We start from the raw sequence: 23119 nt of genomic DNA, 5'->3' as shown, positions 1-23119 counted from the left end.
GTCGATGAGGTCTCAAAGAGTCAGACGCAACTGAGCGACCTTCACTTTGACTTTCAGGTAGTGTGAGTTGTAGAGAACCTGCCTGCTAGTGCAGGAGATGAAGAGACGGGGGTTCAATCCCTGAGTTGGGAAGATCCCCTAGAGGAGGGCAGGACAACCCACTCCAGTATTCTTGCCTGGGAAATCCCATGGACAGAAGAGCCTGGAGGGCTACAATCTATAGAGTTGCAAAGAGTCTGATACAACCGAAGCAATCTAGCATGTGCCCATGCATGCATACAAACTGTAATTCCTACAAGCTGTGACCTTCAAGGGGACCAAGAAGACTAAGTGAGCAGAGTGAGCTTCTGAGCCACCTTCAGCTCCAACAGCCCCACTTCTGTTTCCTGAATCAGGACTACTAGAAGATTTCTAAGGAGAAAAACGTCGACGGGGCAGAAAGTATTTGAAAAACAGTAACAACAACGTGGGTCTAGGTGGGTCTCCAGGGGCCCTCTGCAGTCTGACATTCCATAAGTTCTTGAGTCTAGGAGGGGAACTCTGCCAGGGGCGTGTGAGCAAGGGCACTGGGCCTGTCTCCACGTGAGCATCAGTTGACAGCCTATCGGGGTGCAGTAGGAAGGCCTACTCAGGCCCCATGGCTGCTAAAACCTCTGAAGAGGGGTCAGTGATGATGCTAGACAGCATTCTGGAAGGAAGAGAGCTGTGTAAGCCCGAGGAAAGAAATACCTCTCTGTCTAACATGTTAATCCCTTCTAAAGGAATTGGGAAAACTGTCGGGCACTTCAGATAGGTGGCTCAAACTCTGTGTTGTCTCACCCAGACTGATTCTTTGCTATGCTCAGAGGTCTAATTTTGGAGCAGAGAGTGCTAAATTATTGTCTTGTCCACTCCAGATCATTCGGGAGTTTGTGGCAGATCTGGGACCAGAACAGGAAGTTCCCAAACTCCAGGCAAGGACCCAAAGCATGCTGCCCTTCCAGAGGGCCTAGTCCCATCTCCTTGAATTTTCAGGAAGGTGTCATATCACCCTGGATAGAAATCATCAATTAGTCTCCAAAATATTCTCCAGCAAGAAAAGCCAAGCTTTGGGCATCTATGTATTCCAGTGTCCCTAATTCAGGGTCAGAAGAGGTCTTCATATTCTGTTGTGGCCCTTGAAAACTACAGTGTGTGTGTGTGTTTCCATTACAAAATAGCCAATGTCAACCCCTTAATCTATCTTGTCAGGAGAATCCACTTATTTGGGAGCAAAGGAATGGGCTGCGTCCTCTGTTGTGTGTTTATCACCTTGGTAATGGAGTCCTGTGCTGTGCTGTGCTTAGTCACTCAGTTGTGTTCTACTCTTTGCAGCCCCACGGACTATAGGCCACCAGGCTCCTCTGTCCATGAGGATTCTCCAGGTAAGAATACTGGAGTGTGTTGCCATGCCCTCCTCCAGGGGTTTTTGCCAATCCAGAGATCGAACCCAGGCCTCCTGTACTGAAGGCAGATTCTTTACCAGCTGAGCCACCAGGGAAGCCCCAAAGGTGTCCTAACAAGGTCAGACTTGAGCTCTGTCTCAATAATAGGAAAACTTGTTAGAAAAAAAAACAATTGCAAATGAATTGAGAGTGAATTCTTGCAGTGGAGGGATGGGAAATAATGAAAAAAAAAAAGTCATTGTCACAGCTAAAGAAAAAAAAAATTGCAATTTTCTGTGGTCTTGAAGCCTCAATTACTAATAAAGGCAAATGTTTCCACTGGCAAAATTTCTAGATGTTTGACATGTTTGAAAGTAGATAAAAAGCAGTTAGGAAGTTCACATCTAGCCTTGTCTAAATCCATGGAATTTACTCTTGTATTAAGCAATGTTTGGTCATTTTTCTTCTGCTAAGTTCACTCTCCAACCTAAATATTTGAGAATACAATGGTGGTACAGCCAGCATTAGCTAGGGGAATGGGCTGGGGGATTCTGCTAACCAAATGCCCCTTACCCATAATACATCTGGGATCCTGGAGTTTGGTTCTTCCAGAGGCTAGATTATATCTTAGAAGACATAACTAGCCTGTTTGTTAGAAATTTCAATTTACGATGATGAACACTTAGGGCCTTGGTGAATACTCCCTGTTTGCTCCTTGTGACTCTGAGAAGTTGGCTCCATTTGTAATGAATTTATAGAAACTGTATTTGATCTAGATTACCAGGCCACATCATCTCTGAGAGCAGATAGTTTCAACATTTCTCATTCTTTCTTTGTCAATCTTTTATCATCATTACTCTTTTCCACCTTGTGCAATGGCTCTTTTTCTAGGGTCATCTCTTTTGGTAACGGACTAGATTTCTAGGTCCTTAAATTCTCACAGTTCCTAGCACAGGACATTCAAAGATGGGCAGCAGCACAGAGAGAGCAATGGTTCTCACATGTGGAGTTTTTGCTCCTCTGGGGCTATTGATAACTGCTGGAGGCATTTTTGGTTGTCACAACTGGAATGTGAGTGCTATTGACATCTAGTAAGTGAAGCCAGGGATGCTGCTAAACATCCTATAATTTGCAGAATAGCTTTCTTCGGCAAATACTTATCTGGCTCAAAATGTCAATAGTGCTAAAATTGAAAAACTGTGCCATGGAGGACCAATTTTAGAAAGTTTTTAGTCACAGAAAATTTGCTTTAAATGGGATACTTGATGCATATCCAACATATGTAATCAGCAACACTCACCATTCAAAATGAGTTAATCAGGGTAGGAGTTCACAGCCCCAGTTACTAGGCTTTCCCGGCCCCTACCCCAGTGCTCTTGTCAGCCTCTGCAGTATCCTAGGGCTCAGTGGAGTGCAGCTTGTGAGCAGTTTGGAGGAGCCAAAAGAATGAAAGTCATAAGACATGGATTTGGAATCTTGATCCATCATTTACTAGCTGTACAATCTTGGGTGAGTTGCTTCACCTTCTTGGGGTTGTGTCTTTGCCTGTAAATGGGATAGTAAACCTATCTCATAGGATTGTTTTAAAGGTTGAATGAGATTATAAGTGTAAGCACCTTGCCAACTCACTTCTTTGCTGATGATCAAACATTCTGGTTAATACCAGGTTAATTCTTACTGAATTACAGCTGTAGAAAAATGAAACTATACTAACCAAAAATATAGGAAATTTATGCTAGAGTGGTTTAATAAGAGCTTCTTCCAAGAAGCCAGAGAGAAGTTATAAGTAGGTTCTTAGGTCTTCACCTCTTTTTGAACCAGATACAACTGTAATATGTGTCATTTCTCAGAAGTACTTTGACCTTTCTTAGCTCCACTTTTAAAAGAAAACAGCTTCATATCTATGGCATTGCTTGTGGATTCTTTCTAAATTCTGAGAAATTGTTGTTTGATGCTGTAATCATTTCCTGCTCCTCTTTCCTTTGTTTTTTACATCCATCGTCACTTCCATTTTTTGTGATGACCCCTTACTGTTGCCCATACTCTTTGTTAATAAAATCCAAACTTTTTAGCATTACATTCAAAGCCCTTCAGGACCTCATTCCAATCCAACCTTCCAGCCTCACCTCTTATTTCCCCTGTGGCATACTCTACACTTTTATTACCTTGATCATTACCTAGGGAACTGGACAATGCTTTCTAATGCCTCAGCTTTGGATATAATGATAGCTTACTCTGGAGTCTCTTTTGCTTGTTGAACTAAAGGTGACATTGGAGCAGAGGTTAGCAGAAATGTTCGACTTTGAGAACAGAAAGGCAAAGGGAAGGCTGTATTTGAGTAACACGTTGCCAACTTCATCTTCCCTTAAGATCTTTTCTAGGTCTTCCTACTCAACCTGCTCCTAGTGTACCACCTGCAATCTTCATTTATCATGTTATGATACTGTATGTCTCCCTCACTGGACTGCCAGCCTGCGGGGCAAACGCACGATCTAATTCATCTAGGTTCCTCTAACTTCCAGCAGATTCTCCAGTAGAGAACCAGCCAGGGCAAGGGAACATCAGGATCTCACCTTCACATAGTCGTATTCACAAAGGTAGGAGGATTCCAAGTTGAAGTGCATGAAGTAAAGCTTGATTCGAAATCCTTCTGGGACAGTGATATTCCAAGTCACCTCTGAATCACTTGGATAGGCGTCCGGATAGCCAGGAGACTGGATCTGGCCAAACATGTTGTTAAGCTCCACAATGTGGGCCGAGGCCTTCAGCAAGGAGAAGCACAGCGCATGGGAGAGAAGGAGCCACCTGAAAGACATGAATGGATTCACTCACACTCGGGTAACAGTCCTTGTCATTTAACTAAATCAGCAGCCAGGAGACCAAGTTCCCAGCACATCACTGACCTGCTGTAATGATTTTTCCCTTATGGGCCTTGCTTATCCACTGTATAATACTGGAGAATAGTAACTTGATTTCTAAGGTTACTCCCAGTTGTGCTCTTTTAAAGATTCAATAATAGTTTTAAACTTTCCCAGAAAAGATCATATTTGGGACTCTGAGACATATTGTTTTTTGGTTTAAAGTATAAATGTCATAGTTAGGTAAAAGCTGATATAATTTCTTCAGCTCAGCTTAATTTAAGAATCATAAACTCTTGATTCAGTTTCCTAAAAAGTAATAGTAACATGGAAATATTGAGATAAGGCTTGTACTCAATGATGGGATCTGCAGTACCTTAAACAGATTTAACAAAATTAATCAATAAATAGAAAATTTTGAATTAAGAAGAAATTACCAAAACAAGTTGTTTTCCCCCTCCTTTGATAAGTGTTCTTATAAAAGGATAAAAAACTTACAATCTATTTCCAGTTGTAGGAATCCAAGATAATAGACTGTTAAGAGTTGCATAAGGGACATGGGAAATTCAACTAAAACTTACAGAACACACCCAAGTGGCTGATTCAATAATGAGGCAGAATGTCCAAGACTTGCCAAAAACCTAATGGTCAATGTACAGTACAACCAAGGCATCCAATAGATTGTTCCCCTGCAAGACTCGAGGACCTTGAACTCAAACCTGGCTTGTCAATTTCTCCCCTAAAACTTATTTATTCTGATTCCTATGTTTTGGAAACCCTCTGTTTCTCCTCAGTCAATTAATTTAAACGTTCTTATCTGGACTATTGCTACTGAATCCTAACTGATTTCCTTGGCCCCCATTTCATACCATTTAGCAATCTTCTGCCAAATTTGATTTTCTAAAACACAGACGTGTCCATGTGGCTTCACTGTGCCTGCAGGGCAAAGCATCTGCTACTGGGCTGGCTGATGAGCCCTTTTTGATCTAGCGCTGATTTGCCTGTCCAGCTTCATCTCATACCAGCCTGAGGCAGATCATTCTGGAAGCACGCCACACCCATCTGGGCCTCAACGCCATCACACATGCCCCACTCATTCCTCCCCTGGTCATCTCATTTATCCTCCACCATCCAGCTCAAAGCTTCCCAGGATACCATGGAATATCCTTCACTCCAGATTGCAGCTCCCTGTACATGCTTCCAATTAGAGCAATGCTTTAGGCACGGCTCTGAAGTTAGGTGTATTTGGGTTCAAATCCCAGTTCACTTCCTTACTGGCTGTGAAATCTTGGGGAATTAGTCTCTGAGTTCAGGTTTCCTCAAATGTAAAGTGAAGATTATAGTCTTTAATTTACAGAGCTCACATGAATATTAAGGATGATGTATGTAAAGGGCCCAATATAAAGCCTGGTATATAATAGATAATGAATGAATGAATGAGCTAAAGCATGAATGTGGGGCTGGAGCCTTATTAATATATAGTCTAAAAAGTAAGTTCTGGGGAACTATACCAGCATTTTAACATTAATAGTTAGAATTTGGCTAATCAGAAAGTTGTTTCTCCCAACCTACCCCTCCCTGCTCATTAAAAAGATGCATATATGTGTCTACATGCATATATATGAATTTTTGAGTGTATAAACACAATGAGATAACTGCAATGAAATTATCTAGCTGTTTTATATAATATTTACATAAAAGGTAAATACATAAGTGCAAAAAGGCCTAGAAGGGTATCACTGGGGTATTAACAGTGGTTATCTCTGAAGTGGTAATATAAAATTACACTCAATAAAAATGAGTGCTTTCAATTTTACTTTTGAGTATGTAAAATGTTCAAATTGTGCTATTTTTTCAATTAAGAAAAATAGAGGTATATTTTTTTCCAAGGCCCCTACAATAGCAACACATGAGATGCAACTAAGGAAACAAAATGTTTTCATCCAATTGCCAGGGTCAATATTTTTATAAACCAATCTGTGGAGGAAGGGCCTCCAAGGCAGAGAGAAAGGCAGGCATGGGTCCAAGCTCTCTGATGAAGTAGTAGGAAAGGTAAGTTTGAAAACTCTGGCTTGCAGGGGTCAGGCAGCCCCACTTTGAAATGAGGAAATATACTGATATTTCCAACCTGCACTGGAAATTCTGGTTAAGTGCCTCTTGAGCAAGGGAGGGCACTAGTCTTGGGTTGGAAGAGCTGGATTCCAGTCCAGACTTTTATTTCATTCATCTAACCCATCTCGGGGAAGTCATGTAAGGTCTCCCTCTCAACCTCTTCATTCATTAAGCGTCATAGTAATGACATCCCCCAAGGCTGCTGTCACAATAAAGGATTGGAGAGTAAGTACTTTGTCAGCTGTCCAGCTCTAGTTAAACATTAGTTACTATTACCCCATCAGGTTGCTTCCCGAAAAGCAGGGGTTAGGAATGAGCTTTGGTTCCCAAACTGGACTTCCCTGCAATAGCAACACCCGGATTATGCAAGGCTGAAAGGTCAGCTTTCTCCACTTCTGCTTTTTTCACACCACATGGAGAAGACCCTGAGCTTCCTGCTGCTAGTTCTGTCGTGGGCTGGCCCAGGCGGATGGCTCCATCTATCCTCAGAGGCCTCAGACCACGTGTAGTAGGCAACTGGTCAGCGTAGGAGGAAGGCCTGTGAAGCACTCTGTTCTATTTTGTTTGCATTTCAAAACAGTTTCAAACATATGAAACAAATCTCTCTTTTCACATAATAAGCCTGAGCATATGCTCACTTGCTTGCTTGCAGGGCTGCAAATCAAAGAATGTAACTGGCGGCTTCCATTTCCCATCACGCTCTCTGAGTGTTTTTGGCTTCTTATCCACCAGGCACCGGCTGTACAAATTCTGACACCTGCTATCTATTCTCCGACTAATCAAAAAGTTTAGTTATGTTTGCTTGAAATGTCACAAGTAACATATAAAGCCGGGATTTCATAAGCCCTACTGTAGGCACAGGCTCTGAGGAATGCATAAAAAATGCCAGCATATAGCCATGGCTGTGGAACGAGTAGCACTTTCTATCCTTTCCATTCACTCCTCACTTCAGCCTACGCAACACCAAGACTGTTTTGGGATAGAAGAGTTGAAAAGGTTTGTGTAGATCTCTTTGACAGTCTTACTTGACAGAGGACAAAAAGGATACCCCAAGAGGTGACATGTCACGCCCAATGCCATATGGTGAGTTAGCTTCCACAGAAAAAAGCAATAACAAAAGCTCACAGAGGAAGCTGGGTCCATGCCCATATCATGCCTAGGCATCTGGCCAAAGCAATTAATCCTGTGAAAAATAATTTCGAAAACCCATAGCTTTATTTGAAAATTAAAAAAAAAAAACTAATACAAAAGTATTGCGTTTAATTGGTCAGATTTTAGTTTAATTGGTCTGGAGTGAGGCCTGGTCATTGGCATTTTTTTAAAAGTACTATAAATTGTTCTAATGTGCAGCTAGGGTTGAGAGCTGCTGATGTACAATAATATACTTGGTTGAGAGTCTGGCACAATATTATAGAAAGAAATCCTAAACTTGGAGCCCAAAGATCCAAATTTGGGTCTTGGCTTTTTCAAGATCATCAGTGTGGCTTTGGGCAAGTTGCTTAACTCTTTTATCCTCATGTCTCCATAAACCCTTACCTCATCCAAAATCTGAAGACCAGATGCAACAGTGACTATACCAGTGCTTTGTAAACTCTGAAGTGTTGTGTTTGTATGAGGCAAGACCTTTTGGAGACTTCTGCTGCTGCTAAGTCACTTCAGTTGTGTCCGACTCTGTGCAACCCCATAGATGGCAGCCCACCAGGCTCCCCCATCCCTGGGATTCTCCAGGCAAGAACACTGGAGTGGGTTGCCATTTCCTTCTCCAATGCATGAAAGTAGTGGAGCACTTTTCCAGGAGAAGTTTTGCTATTGAACAACTGAATTCAATTCAGCCAGTATGGATTGTATGCAATGAAATGATCGTATGTATGAAACAGACATTATGCTAGGTACGAGGCATACAAAGGTGAACAAGCCACAGACCCTATTCCTTAAGGAACATTCAGTCTTGGAGGAGGAGGTGGACATTTCAACATGATAATATTAAGAGAGATAACTCCCAAGGACAGAAAAAGCACAAAGGATAAGATGCTGACTCTGGGGAAGCTGAGCAGGGAAGAGGAGGTGATGTTTGAGCAAGCTTGAGTGATCGAGTCTTGTAGAACAGTGGTCCGCAACCCATGGGCCGGCCGAGGACTGGTACAGTCTGCCGCCTGTTAGGAACTGGGCTGTGCAGCTGGAGGTGAGCAGCAGACCAGTGGGCAAAGCTTCATCTGTCGCTCCCTGTAGCTTGCATTACTGCCTGAACCCCTCCCTCCTTCCCCCCATCCCTGGAAAATTTTCTTACATGAAACCGGTCCCTGGTACCAAAAAGACTGGGGACCACTGCTCTAGAAATAGGGGAAATAAAAGAGTTGAGGGATGAGCAGATGCCAAGACAGAACTGATCATCAGCCCTATAGTTTGGTATGGCTGGGGTCCTGGGTGGTAGGGTGAAGACTTGAATAGTGGACAGATGAGTCAAATTGTCATTCCATGTAGATGGGTATAAATCTCATCTCTTTCAGGAGAAAGGAAAATGAAGTTAGACAGCAGGTTTAACATTACAATGGATTTAAAAAGAACCGAGTGATTGGATTAACCTTAAAGACCTGATTATCTCTCTAAACCACAGGTAATCTGAGTTCAAAGAGTTAACACAGCCTGAAGCCCCTCATTGGCCCCAGACCCTGAAAAGTTGCTAGGTGACTGCAGAAGAGAAACAAATAGAAACCCTTTCCCAATTGAGAGTAAAATTAACGGGAAAAGAGGTGTTCAGAGACTTAACACATCTCTGGAGTGTTCGTTTTTTCTTTTTTGTATTTTTAACAGTATTAGCACTTATAAGTAGTAAAAATAATTATGGTGGCTGGATTTTGACACTTAGAGAGGAAAACTTACAAGAAATGTCTGGTAACAAGCAGCTAGTAACTAAGTATAGGCTGAGACATTGGAAATATTGAAGAGCTTGGAAACAATTGCAATTTAAAATCTTAGGTTCAGAAACAGGAAGACTTTTTTTTTTTTTTTTAATTTGAAATATCCCTTTAAGAGTCATTTGGTGCAATTCATAGCCTGATTCATGCTACTGGCGGCCTCTGATTTCAGTGAGAAATGCAGAAATTTATAGGGGACTGTAAAATGTGGACAGGTTTTTGCTTTTTTAAACTGAGGTTTAAACTAGCAAACTTCTGAAGGTTTAAGAAGCCACAGAGCTGAGCAATGGGAATCTGGTTTCTTTTCCGGTCAGAACAAATAAACACACAAACACATATTTAACTCACAGAGTGTTGGAAGAGAGAAACCAGTGCTCTTTTCAAAGGAGGAAAACAAAAACGCAACCTTGTAGGCAACAGGAGAAAAGTCACATTGGCCGGCGGGCAGCACCCTGTGTTGGCAGAGGAGAAATCTGAGCTCCAGCGGCACCGGCGGCATTTGCACACAGCCACAGCCTCCCGTTTCAAGTTGCAAGTCTCTGGAGTCCCAGGCAAGGCCCCAGCCTGGCTCCCTTCTCAGAGCCCCAAGAACTGATGAGGAGCCCCTGCACCAACCATAGGACACGCAGGTGAGTCTGCCCAGAGACAAGGTCAGACCTTCCAGAGCTACTTGGCTTCTGGTCCCTGAAAGCCTCCCCCCACCCACCCCATGCCCACTTCTGCCCTGGCACTCACCTCATTTTCCTGCCTTGAGTGCTCCTGGCTGCCTGGTCCCCTTGGCCTGGCTCGTCTGCGAGCTCGTCCCCAGTGTGGTATCAGCCTTATCTTTGTTCTGAGGTCCCTGTGTGACTCTGGAATTGGCTGGCATTCTCCATTCAGGTCACGCCTTCCCCTGCCTGCAACAGATCCCCTCTCCCCCTCTCTCCCTCTGCCTTCTCCTCTCTCTCTCTCTCCTCTGACTTGCTCTTACACACACTCAGAGGAACCTGACAGAACAGAATCCGTCTTCTTCCTTACAAGATCTCCTCCTCCAGTTCCCTCCTTCATCCTGTACGGCTGCTTCCAGCTCCCGGGAGAGAATCACTGAGCAGCTCAAATAGGTATTTGTATCACCGTGTGTGTGTGTGTGTGTGTGTGTGTGTGTGTGTGTGTGTGTGTAGACAGTGGAGAGGGACAACGTCAGCTCTCCCTAGTCTCCCTTGCCAGATGGCTATAATTCTCTGCTCGTCTTCAGGACACTGGCAAAAGGACATCAATTAACCAAGGACAATACTAAGAAGGCAATTCTAGTATCCTACACTAGGCAGGAAAAAATGATCCAAATCCCAAAGCTTGTCTGTCTACAAACAACCACAGGCTTTTTGGTGAACCGAGCAGCTGGCCGGGCTTGTGAGCTAGCAGCCAGTCCTTCACTTGGCTAGTTGTTCCTCACCACTTGAAAGTGAGGCTTGAGCTTATTACCAACTCAGACTGAGCAGGGGCCTGTTACCGCCCAGGGAGGACCCACCGCAGTCAAAGAGCCTCACACCCCATGGCTGTGAAGAGACCTGGGCCTGTGTACGTGGCTAGACCCAGGGATTGTGAAGAAAAGCAGCACCGGATCTCAGCCGAGCTGAAGAAGGAAATTTCCTTTCTCCACAACCATGACCACCAGTCCTGAACAAGGAGAAGGATGTCTGGTTATAAAAAGTACAGTTCACTGATACCCTTTTCTGTGTTAGGCACAGGGCTGGGTGCAAACGTCATCTCAATTATTTCCACAAACTTGAGAGGGTCACACTATCATACCCATTTTACAGACAAGAAAACTGAGGCAAGAGAGGTCCATAACTTGCCTAGATTATCCAGCCTCTTATTACTCCTACTGCTATCACAGCTAACAGTTAACATTTACTGAGCACTATGTGTCAGGTACTGGTCTAGTAATGGGTTAACTGCTTTTGATTGTCTTTACATTTTGCAGAGCTGAGTAAGTAATATTATTCCTGCTTCCAGATGAAGAAACTGCTCAGAGAGTTTAAGTAAGTCACCCAAGATCACACAGCTAGAAAGTGATGGGGAAAAATCTGAGCTGGTATCCACTATGTTGTGCTGCTTCTCACTAACATATTATAGTGCATATGGCATTACAAATACATACCACATTCACAGAGAAACTCAATTTGAGGCATTTTTTGAAAAGAGCAATTAGACTCAGTCAGAGTTAGCTATAATCTTTCCTTTCTATTCAAGCGAACTGTGTACTTTGGACTCAAGAACATCTCTGATCCTATTTCCTCATCTGGAAAATGGGGTTTGCTATGAGACTTAAAGGAAATTATTCTTATGCTTTTTTAGCTGTTCAGTGTACTCAAGAGACGGCTCCCACCCATTCCAAGCAAGGCGGCAAACACATGCATTCTCCACACTCTGATAACACTGCTTTGGCACATTTTGGGGAACAGTGCCTTGAATCTTACTGAAGTTCTCCTTGTTCCATTTTTTCTCCAGTTTCTCTGTTTTATCACCTTTAAAGGTCAACTTCGCTATGCTGGGCATTATTAAGAAGCTGTGTTTGATGTTGTGGGTGCAAGTATATGCGATGAGGAAATGTTTGAACCTAGGCACTGTTTTTGCAAAATACTGCTTTCTGGTTTATGCAAGAGACAAAAAAAAAAAAATTTGTAAAAGTCCCATTAAGAAGACTCACAGGCTCCTCAGACATCAAATAACTCTCACCAACATTTTAATGATTTAAGTGTAAATGAATCAGAAACACATGGACTGCATTTCTCTTGGAATATACAAGCATTTTAAAACCAAGAGAGGAAGAACTTGGCACAAAGAACCCTGTGCCATGCAGAGGGCCCTGCCCACTAAAGACATTCCCTCCATTAGGGCTGCAGATGAGCTGGCCCTCTCCTAATTTAGGGCATATCCAGGGAAATGCAGTCATTTGTTCTGGGCAGAGAGGGGAGAGTTTGGGAGGGAAAGCCATCAGCTTCTCCTTGTAAAGTGTCACAGAGCCACTGAGCCTCCCAGAATAATTTCCTGACTATGTTTTTTTTTTTTTTAAGGCTGCCAACGCTCAATGGGAGGCATTTGAAATATGTTCTGAGCCAAAGTTCTGCCAATATACAGCAGAGCTGATATGTGCTTCCTTGGGAGTTAGCCAAGGCTCAGATGGAATCTGCATGAAAACTGGGTGGCTCAGGACTGATCTGGCCTGGATTCAGGGCAATTTCCCATTGTGTGGGGCTGCACTGGTGATACCGTCCTGATCTTTTGATAAGAACGTCCTGGAGCGACATGAATAAATCATGAAGAGTGGGAGGAATGGAAAAGACAGTGGCCTAGGAATAGGCTCAAACATGGGTAACTCATATGTGACCTTGGGCAAGTCACCCATTTTCTCTGCTGCAGGAGGGGAAGGAGGGACATCAGTTTGCTCTACTATAAACTCAGGGGATAGGAGTCCATTGGGAGCACGGAGCACATGTAAATGTGTGTGAGGACTATGGAATGAAATTGCAGTGGGGGTGGCGAGGTGAATTGCTAATAATCTGTTAAAAGTCAAAGAGCCCAGAGTGGCCTTCTAATCTTGACACTTGCTTTTATCTGTGGTTATAATATCACATCACTCAGGATTTAATCACAAGTATTCAGAAAGATAATTTCTAAGAAGATTCAACTTGTTTTAAAAAATGTTGATGAAAAGGTTCACATACTTACATATGTAAGAAACTAACAGTATGTCAGTTAGAATCATAAAAGTGTAGAATGACGGATGTTGGCTCAACATCCCGTTTATAGTAAGGGAAACGGATCAGAAACCTACTACTAACAGAGTAAATACTACAGCATTCCTACAACTAGAGCAGGGCTTTGTTTACATGTTCTACCAAAGTGTTTATTATATACAACTCTTCAGCACAGACTTTCTGGAATTCCATGAATGCGTTGGAAAAAGTAAAATATTTGGGCAAAAAGTTTTTATTGACCAAATGTGAAATCCAGGCTTCCTATAGAATATCTAAAAACTGATAAATGGCCCCAGAGATTACACCTTAGAATTAAATTTTGGGTTATTCAATACACTGACTGACAGAATGCTGGAAACCCTGACTTCAGAAACTATCAGATCATCAGACTAATATGGGAAATTAAAAAAATAACAATGCCTGAGCTTCATCTCAGAAGATTCAAATTCAATGAATCTTGGGAGGGGCTTTTGAATCTATAATTTTAAAAGCTCCCATGCACAAGTGTCCCGTTTTGGGTACACATAATGGTGTGTCATAATTAATGACATCTTAGATTTGATGTAATATTCTTAGTATCTGCCAGATACCTTCATGTGCATCACTACATGTAATGTTGACATGTGTTTCCAGATGAGGTTCAGAGAGACTAAGTATGCCAACAAGAGGATGATCAACATCTAGAGCCTTGGACTCCTGACCCTAAATCCGGCTCTGTTACTCCTCATCTGTAGACCCCTGATTCTGCCTGTGAATTTTGAGCATTCATGAGCCATGCTGTCATGTGACTGCAAGATTTTAGGGGAGGGAAAAATAATTTATATGCAAAAAATAAACTAGGCTCTATTATGGGCTTAATTGTGCTCCTCCAAAATTCATATGCTGAAGCCCTAACTCCCAGTATCTCAGAATTTGTTTGGAGACAGGATCTTTAAAGAGGTGATTAAACTGGAGGTTGTTAGGGTGGGCTCTAATCCAGTATGACTGGTATCCTTATAAGAGGAGGAGATTAAGATACAGACAACACAGAGGAAAGATGGGGTGAAGAGACAGCCATCTGTGAGCCAAGGAGAGAGGTCTCAGAAGAACAACCTTGATCTTGAACTTCCTTAAAATACCTGCCAACACCTTGAGCTTGAATTTCTAGTCTCCCAAACTGTGAGAAAATATATTTTTGCTGTTTAAACTACCTAGTCTCTGATCCTTTGTTATGGCAGCTGGGCAAACTAATACAGACTGTCTAATAGAAGTTCTCCCAAAGCATAAGTAAGCCCATACTACCATAGTGTTAAGCTAATTTCAAGCACCACATACATGGAATTAACAAACACTGGGTCAGTTAAGGTTTTGTTTGGTAGGTGATAAGAGAAACCTTGACTAGTGCTGAAACAGAGTTTATTTTCCTTGTGTAGCAAGAAGTGAGGCAGAAGGTGGGCCTGGGGACATTTTCTTTTTTTTTTTTTCTCTTCTGCCAGTCCTAGGAGGGGTGATGTGTCCTAGGGTTAGGTACATGAAAAATAGACCATCTATTATGGGCTGAATTATTTCCTCCCCCAAATCATATATTGAAGCCTTAACTCCCAGTATCTTAAAATATGAACATATTTGAAGACAGGAGCTTTAAATAAGTGATTAAGTTAAAATAGGGCTGAATGGGCCTAATCTAATTATTAATGTAAGAAGAAGAGTTTAGGATACAGACAACACAGACAGTAGGTAGACCATGAGGGAATGCAGTAAGAAGGCAGCCATCTGCAAGCCAAGGAAAAGGCTCTCAAAAGAAACTAAAGCTGCCAACACCTTGATCTTAGACTTCTGGCCTCTAGAACTGTGAGAAAATGAATGTCTTTTACTTGAGTGACCCAGTCTGTGGTATTTCAGTATGGCAGCCCTGGGAAGCTAATACACCATCTATACTTGCCTTACCTTTGCTCACCTAAATATGTTTGTTACAAATTATAGTTGCTATTCACTCATTTTAGGTCTCCCCTCCCCCAGAAGTTCCTCAGATGCTAAGACCACATGGATCAAGAAGATACAACCATCAGACAGGATTAATTAGGCCTTAAGAAGCAAATGAATAGCAGGGGTCAGACCTTGTGTAAGGTCAGGGGGTTCAGGACTATCACCTCCCTAACTCTCTAGTGCTGTTTCATGACCATTACTTTTCCAAACTCCTTCTAAATTCCCCTGCTTTTCTATCATTCTGGCACACTCTACTCATCTCTACTACTGTCATCTTCCAATTTCTTTACCCTATCCTCTGTTCCTTTCATTCATAACTTAGGCATGTGACACTATGCTCACCTCTCCTTCCCGATTCCTCCTGACATCCTGAGTAACAGTGGTCTCTCATTGCTTGACCTAGTTTAATGATGATTTCTTCCATTTCACCATAGCCAGCTACTCTACTTATAGCTATATCTATGTCTGAAATCTCACTCTTGTGATACCCCATTCCCTGACCACTGTCCCCCATCTTTCTAAGTCTGACTTCTTCAATAACCCAATAATTCAACCTCATCAGGATAGCTAGCCGTCTAACACCATTCCAATTCTAGTCTATCAGATTCTCTTGGCTTTATATCTTTTCTGCATTCCACAAATAAGCACCATCACTCCTTAGTGGATTCTTTTTTTTTTAACCAGTTTCTCGACTCTCTTCTTACTTAAGAGGAATGATTCTTCATATTTCTGGTAAATCATTGAGAATCTAATGAAAGCCAGATTCCTTCTGTTTTGAATATCCCCAACAAGACCACATAATTCATTCCCTCACTCCTTCATTTCTTTCTAAAAATGTCACCTTATTAGTGAGGTCCTTCCTGGACACTCTATTACTTCTATTCTCACCCCCATTTGCTCTCCCCATATTCTGCTTCATTTGTCTTTGTGGCACTAGCCACCAGCTAAGATGGTATTTATTTTAAGTTTTTATTGGTTTGTTGCTTGTTCTCTACCCCATTAGAATAACACTGTCTATGAATGGACAAGTATTTTTGTATTTTTTTTGTTTACTGCTCTATTCCCAGTACCAAGAATAATGCCCTTGGCCTGCACAAAATAGGACCTTAATAAACATTTGTGAAATGAGTTTTCTTCCAAGAAACATTTAATAGGCACTATTCTTCAAATTTGGGATATAATTACAGGGGCTTGATGGCTCTCCTAAAACCATGAAGCTCAGAAGCTCAATTGTAACCAGTCTTCTCAAATATTCCTCATACATCCCACTATAGTTTTAAAAATCATTACATACTGATCACTAGCAAATCTACTACTTCTTTAGTCTAAATGTCTTTCCATAATTCCTCATGCTCAAGTCAAATGTCTATTTTCACCTCCCCCTCAAGGTTCCATTAGGCAGAAGTCATTTTCTATATCCAACTTGCTCATTCTCTCATATGAACAATGTTCATGAACTACTAGCAAATAGAAATTCAAGCCAGATATTTGCATGTCATCACTGACTTATTTTTTCCTTTTCTTCTCATCTGCCATCAATCAATAACTCCTATTGTTTCCATATAAGTATCTTTAAATCCATCATTATGCATAACATCCATTCCCCATTGCCCTTGCAGTAGTGGAATGATTCATTAGTTTTCATTGGATTATTTCAATAACTTCTCATTGGTTTCTTTACCTTTAGTAAGAAAGGTATACTCTTATAAGTATACAAGTCTCATTAATTCTCTCCCTTTGATAGACCTTTCAGATCCTTCCTTTGCCTAGAGAATAAAATAAAAATACCTTAGAATAGCCTTTGAGCCTTAACGTCTAATGCTGCCATGAAACTGAAGTAGCCTGCAGTGCTGAGCCAACATGTGGAGGACAGCTGCCTGGAGAATGGCCTGGATCCACAGCAGACTTTGCCTAAGCGAGAAAGAAACTGTTGTGTGAAGCCACTGAGCTCTTGGTATTGTTTGTTACCGTAGATAATTTAGCCTGCTCTGACCGACACAATACTCTTATATGGGTTTACTCTTTCACCTCTGTATTTTCCCCCAGAACCAGCACGCCTACACATCATACTTTAATGTCTAGAACTGGTACCAAACTAGTTTCATATTCCAGATTTTATCATGCTCTCTCATGTCTATAGGCACTTACATACTTGGTTCTATTGGTCTTTAATGCTATTTTCTTCCTCATTTGTCTATAGAACTTCCTCTTATTTATCATTTGAAATCTTTCTTAAATGTCAGCTTCTCTGGAAAATTTTCCCCAATCATTCAGAATGGAAGTAAACACTACCTTTGTTCCTTACACTTAAACTTTAAATTATACTTTAAATTGCATGTGTCAAATTATAAAGCAATTTTTTTTGTTGATTTGTGTCATTCTTTCATCACAATAATTTGAGGGTCTGAACAATATCCTTTGTACTTTCAACTCAATAAATGCTTATTGAATGTATAGATGTCTAAATAAAATTTTAGAAAGATATCAGGACAGGTAAACATATAATTAAGTCTATAATTATAAATTATGATGACTGCTACACAGAAAGAGAACTATGAGAGAGGCTAATAGAAGGGCTTAATTTATGCAGAGTGGTCAGCAAAGTCATGGTGAACTGTTATTTAAAATCAATAGGAGGAGTACAAGTTTGCTAGTGAAGAGCTGGTGATTTCTCAACGATGGACTACCCTACTTGGACATCACACGTATGGAAACTCCCCATTTTTATAACCCAGTTCATAGAAATAATAAAGATATAGAAATGTGAACAGCTGCACTCAGAGGCAAGAAAAGGAATGACCTGTGGATGAGGAAGTGGGAAAGTCCATAAAAGGAAGGTGGTAGATGAGAAGCTATGGCAGTGAGTTTCCCACAGTGGGAACCCATCTTGACCATGTGGGGGTTCTTCATAGTCCCTCTGGGGCTGACAAGACTGTATGTAAAGTCACTGGGAAAGGAGAGAGAATCACCAACACAGAAAAATTGCCAAACAAGAGTCAACAAATATTTCTCAAAGCCTATATATGGAAAAGTGATACTAAACTCAATAAGAAAAGGGTTTCATGGAAGGAAATAGAGTTAATAGAACCACAAGAACAGAATTTTAAAATAACTGTCTCCAGAAAGTTAAAGTAGGGGATATCATCTATGAGACAAGGAGAAAGATTTGAAATATAAACAGGTTGAAATGCAAAAAAGAAGCACTGGACAATTAATGAAATTAAAGTAACAATTTGCATTTATTAAATGTTTATTGAAATTAAAAAATAAGATGCAATTGTAAGTATAAATAGCTGAATGGCTGCAAATGAAAAATTAATTAATGATTTGAAAAATCAAGCTGAAGAATTCTCTCAAATAAAGAGATCAGAAGTATAGAAAAAAAATAAAGGGATATAGATTCTGAAGTTCTTACATATGTCTACTAGGATTTTCTTTAAAAATGAAATAAAGAGGGGGAATGTGAAACAATCTTTGATGATATATTGGCCTTAATTTTCCCAGAATTGAGAAAAGACAAGAATTCTCAGACTGAAAAGATCTACCAAGGCCCAGGTGAGATATTTACATAAAATTAGACCTAGAATCCTTGTCATGAAAGGTCAATGTATTAAGAATAAAATTAGAATCTTAAAATTACCAATTTTTAAGAGAAAAAAATTAAATTAGATTATCATTCATACATTTTCACCAGCCACGTGGAAACAAAAGGGAAATAGAGAATATCCAAATGTGAAAAAAGAAAATACCTTTAAATTTATCATTTTTTTACTAAGGATTATGTACGTGAAGCTGAAATAATGAAGACGTTTTCAGACTCTAAAAAGCCTACCATTTGCAGGCCCTTTCAGAAAGAGTTACTGGAGGATGTTGGAGCTGGTTAGCGTTGGTGAAATTGTGGAGAAATAAGCACATTAGAACCTTGGTGTCTCAGATGGTAAAGAATCCATCTGCAGTGTAGGAGACCTGGGTTCGATCCCTGGTTTGGGAAGATCCCCTGGAGAAGGAAATGGCAACCCTCTCCAGTATTCCTGCCTGGAGAATTCCATGGACTGGTCTGGTGATCATGGAGTCACAAAGCCCCTGGGTTCACAAAGAATTGGACATGACTGAGCAACTAACACTTTCAACACTTTCAAGTACACACGTATCATGCTTGTCAGAACATAAAGTGGCCTGGCTACTTGGAATACAATCTGGGGATATTAACAAAAGAAAAATGGGCATATCCTACAAACCAATAATCTTACCTCAAGATATCTGTCTCAGAGAAACTTCCATTTGCAAACATATTTACTGTAGCATTATTTGTCAAGGTGAAAAATGGGCTTCTGTGGAATAATGGCTAAATATAATATAGTCATACTATGGAACACAAAACAACAATAAGAAGGGATACGGAAGATCTATTGATATATGCATCAACCTGGATTTATCTCTAAGATTTACTGTTGAGTGAAATGGGCAGGTTGAAGAATGGTATGTGCATTAGGATACAATTTATTTAATGAAAAAGCAATAGGTTCAACACAAAATAAACATTTTGCTCATTTCATAGATATTTTGCATATATTTTGCATGTATAACTGACAAAAGTGGAATGAAATAAATCACAAATAACTAGTTACTTGTGTGGAGGATGTGGTAAGAGGCTTTATTCGTATTTATAATAACCGAAACTTTTAGTGACTGATCAAGGCTGTTTAAGCAGGGAATTTTAAGGGTAAAAGAGGACTCTGGGTATTGTGAGGAAAATGGATTTGGAGGCCAGTTTGGAGCCTGTTGCAGTACTTAGGACCGTTAGGCACTCTGGGCACAGAGCCTGGGGCCCATGAAAATGTTTTAATTTCTTTTAAAATCAGAATTAAAAAATAAAATGATAATGGATATATAATAAAGAATCCAGTTATCTTTGTAGCAATGCAACACTAAAATATAATATTTATTTGTTTTTATTTATTTTTATTTATTTTTTAATTTTTATTTATTGTTTATTTGTTTATAATATTTGTTTATTTATTTATATTTTTATGAATAAAGCCCAGGTTAGGAGAGAGAATGCCTGAATGGATTGGACTGGTGGTGGTGAACATGGAACCCAGAGGATAAAGACAAAATATATTTTGTCTTTCAGAAAAGCCTGAACCTGACCATAGATTGAGAGTGAGAAATTGAGGGAGAGGAAGACAACAAAGACAACTCCCAGAATTCTGACTCAAGATTGTGTTGTTGCCACTTACTGAGATGGGGGAAGAGAGGTAGAGGGTGAGTGGGGGTCAGGGTGTAAGGGGACTTGCATGCCACACTAGATACAGAAAATCTACTAGGCAGGCTGGGGATTTTCTCAACTCTGGATAAGTGCGAGAGTCACATGGGGAGCTTGACAAATTCAAATTTCTGCCACAGCTCCCAGACTTGATCCCATCCAAAATCTTGAAAGGGTTGAGGAATGCTGACATTTTAGGTCACAGAAAGGCAAGATTTTTAAACGGAGAATGACCTGATCAGGTAGCATTTTGTTTTGTTTTTAAATTCATATTTGATAGCAGTAATGAGTTCGCAAGAGATTGGAGGATAATCAGGAACTATAATACCTAACAAACCCAGGCTGCCTGATTCTCAGCCACTCCCAGGCTAGGAAAAATTTAATGGAACTAAAGCTGTTTGGAAAAGAGCTGAAAAGACCTCCTGGCCAGACCCAGCCCAGAGCACAGCTTGGCTGAAGCCCAGGGGCATTTGGGGCACATGGGCCTTGGGGCCATCAGCGTTCTCTGGCCAAACCGCAGTGCTAATTTAAATGTTCAGTTGTCACAAAACAGTGACCCTGAACCATAATGAATTTTTAAAAGCAGGATTTTAAGTAAAGTATTTCACACACACACACACAAAAGCATTGCAAGAAAGCTGGCCATCCCTCAGATAATGATTTTTAAATGGTGGGCTTCAAAATATTTTCGGGCCCTAGATGAGGGGGCTGAAGCAGGAAGGGGCACGAGCTCTGTGTGTGTCTTTACCCATATAGGACTGTGAAGTATGACTCTTCTGAAGACATGCCAACAGACCCTGATAGTTAACATGATACTCAATGCTGCGCTCATCAGGACAGTGAGGGTATTTGGGTAAGCTGTGGTAACTCTCCGGGCCTGAGTGGTTTTGTTTTTCCCCACAAAATGGGAGAAATGACAGCACTTTTTTTACATCTTGTTCAAGGAAACAGTTGTTCTTAAAGTCTTTTAAATGAGTGATACCTTTGGGATTCTAAGGAAAGTTGACCTTCTCTGGAGAAAAGTATAAAGTTTTCCTGTATCTAGATATTTATAAGACTGGTGATTAATCCTTGGTGAAGTGAAAGTGAAATTCGCTTAGTGGTGTCCGACTCTTACGGAATTCTCCAGGCCAGAATACTGGAGTGGGTAGCCTATCCTTTCTCCAGCGGATCTTCCCGACCCAGGAATCAAACCTGGATCTCTTGCACTGCAGGCGGATTCTTTACCAACTGAGCTATGAGGGAAGCCAATCTTTGGTAATGTTTATAAATCACCTGCAAAGCTCCTGGCCCTTTGTGGAGATTCAACCAATAGTAATTGTTATTAATATAATTAGAAAGTAAGAGTAAGGACCATAATAGGTATAGAAAGAAAGTGGCCTTCAGGATGGGCCTGAAAAGATGAGTAGGCTTTCAACAGGCCGAAAGAAAAACAAGAGCTACAGTAATGGCAAAAATTGAAGTAAGACTCAGTGATGAAAGGAGTTTGCAGGATGAGTAATACTACTGAGACTTAGCTCCGTTCTAGGTGTGATATGCATTATTTACTTCAACCTGCACAATGAGATATTGTTAGAGAATAGGGAACAGAGAAAAGGAAATGTTCTTACTCAGAATTACCCACTCCACTTTGCTCCTGCTTCCTTAGCAAATAATTGATTATTTTTCTGTCACTACAGGTTCATTTGCACTTTCTAGAGATTTAAGCCAATGGAATCACATAGCATATATTCATTTTTGTCTGGCTTCTCTCACTTAGCATAATTATTTTGAGATTCCCTCATGTTGTTACACATGTAATTAGCTCATATGTCATGATTCGCTTATTCATCTGTTCATGGACACCTGGATTATTACCAGGTTTCAGCTATTACAAATAAAGCTTCTATGAACATTCATGTATGTGTCTTTATTTGGAAAGATGCTTCTGTTTTTATTTGGTCCATCTCTAGGAATAGGATGGCTAGATCAGATTGTCGATGTATGTCTAATGTTTTAATACACTACCAAACACTTCTCCAAAGTGGTTGTACAATTTTACATTACCATCAATAGTGAATGAGCATTCCAGTTGTGCCATACTTGTGCCCAAACTTGGTAAGTTCGATTTTTGAAAAACTTTAACCATTATCATATATATGTAGAGGTATCTCACTGGATTTTAATTTGCATTCCCCTAATGATGAATGATTTTGAGCATTTTTAAGTGTTTTCATTCATGTATCATTTTTGGTAAATTGTTCAAACCTTTTGCCTTTTTAGAAATTTTTTGTGTTTTTTGTCTAATTATTGATTTATTTATATATGAATCCACTGTATATGGGACTTCCTAGGTGGCACTAGTAGTAAAGAATTTGCCTGCCAGTGCAGGAGACACAAGAGCCATGGGTTTGCTCCCTGTGTCAGGAAGATCCCCTGGAGGAGGAGATGGCAACCCACCCCAGCATTCTTGCCTGGAAAATCGCATGGACAGAGGAGCCTGGCTGGCTACAGTCCATGGGGTCATAAGGAGTCCGACATGATGAAGAGTCTAAGCACACCACTGTATATCAGATGTGCAATTTGCAAATATTTCTCCCTCGTCCACAGCTTGTCTTTTCATTACTTTAATGTTTTTTGCAGAGGAAAAGTTTTTAATTTTGATGAAGTACAAGATCAATTTTTTTCTTCTATAGATCATGCTTTTGGTGTTGTATCAAGAAAATCTTTGCTTAACCCAAGTATTCACAATAATAAAATACCAGGTACTGGGGGTTTAAACAACAGACATTTATTTTTGACATTTATTTTTCAGTTTTGGAGGCTGGGAAGCCGAAAAGCAAGGTGCCACAGATTGGGTTTCTGGTGAGAGCCCTTTTCC

General features: G+C 40.6%; 1 protein-coding gene and 1 long non-coding RNA gene across 11 annotated transcripts in view; one reads left to right on the top strand and one right to left on the bottom strand.

Annotated features, from left to right (window-relative positions):
- Nucleotides 1-10332, bottom strand: part of MASP1 (MBL associated serine protease 1) — a 66563-nt gene extending 56231 nt beyond the window's left edge. For 6 of the 9 annotated variants that reach the window (XM_025286691.3, XM_025286713.3, XM_044943699.2 and 3 more), the window contains exons 1-2: nucleotides 10024-10332; nucleotides 3977-4208 (exon numbers count right to left, since the gene is read on the bottom strand). In XM_025286691.3, coding sequence (XP_025142476.3) covers nucleotides 3977-4208; nucleotides 10024-10028 — 237 coding nt within the window. In that variant the 5' untranslated portion in view covers nucleotides 10029-10332. Of the gene's footprint in view, nucleotides 1-3976; nucleotides 4209-9636; nucleotides 9902-10023 lie in introns of those variants that run through there. The other 3 variants (XM_006042778.4, XM_045165849.1, XM_045165852.1) reach the window with 3 other exon arrangements.
- LOC102398510 lies at nucleotides 10252-22502 on the top strand. Of its 2 annotated transcripts, XR_006551417.1 has the most exons (5): nucleotides 10270-10388; nucleotides 11252-11309; nucleotides 12345-18548; nucleotides 20128-20258; nucleotides 21016-22502. It is a non-coding gene; the product is annotated as an uncharacterized LOC102398510 (long non-coding RNA). The 2 variants fall into 2 exon arrangements; XR_006551414.1 differs by having other exon boundaries at nucleotides 10252-10388; nucleotides 11252-18548.
- Nucleotides 22503-23119: the final 617 nt, after the last annotated feature.

Source organism: Bubalus bubalis, chromosome 1 (assembly GCF_019923935.1).
Source record: "Bubalus bubalis isolate 160015118507 breed Murrah chromosome 1, NDDB_SH_1, whole genome shotgun sequence".
Taxonomy (NCBI): domain Eukaryota; kingdom Metazoa; phylum Chordata; class Mammalia; order Artiodactyla; family Bovidae; genus Bubalus; species Bubalus bubalis.
This window is presented reverse-complemented; position numbering and strand designations above follow the sequence as displayed.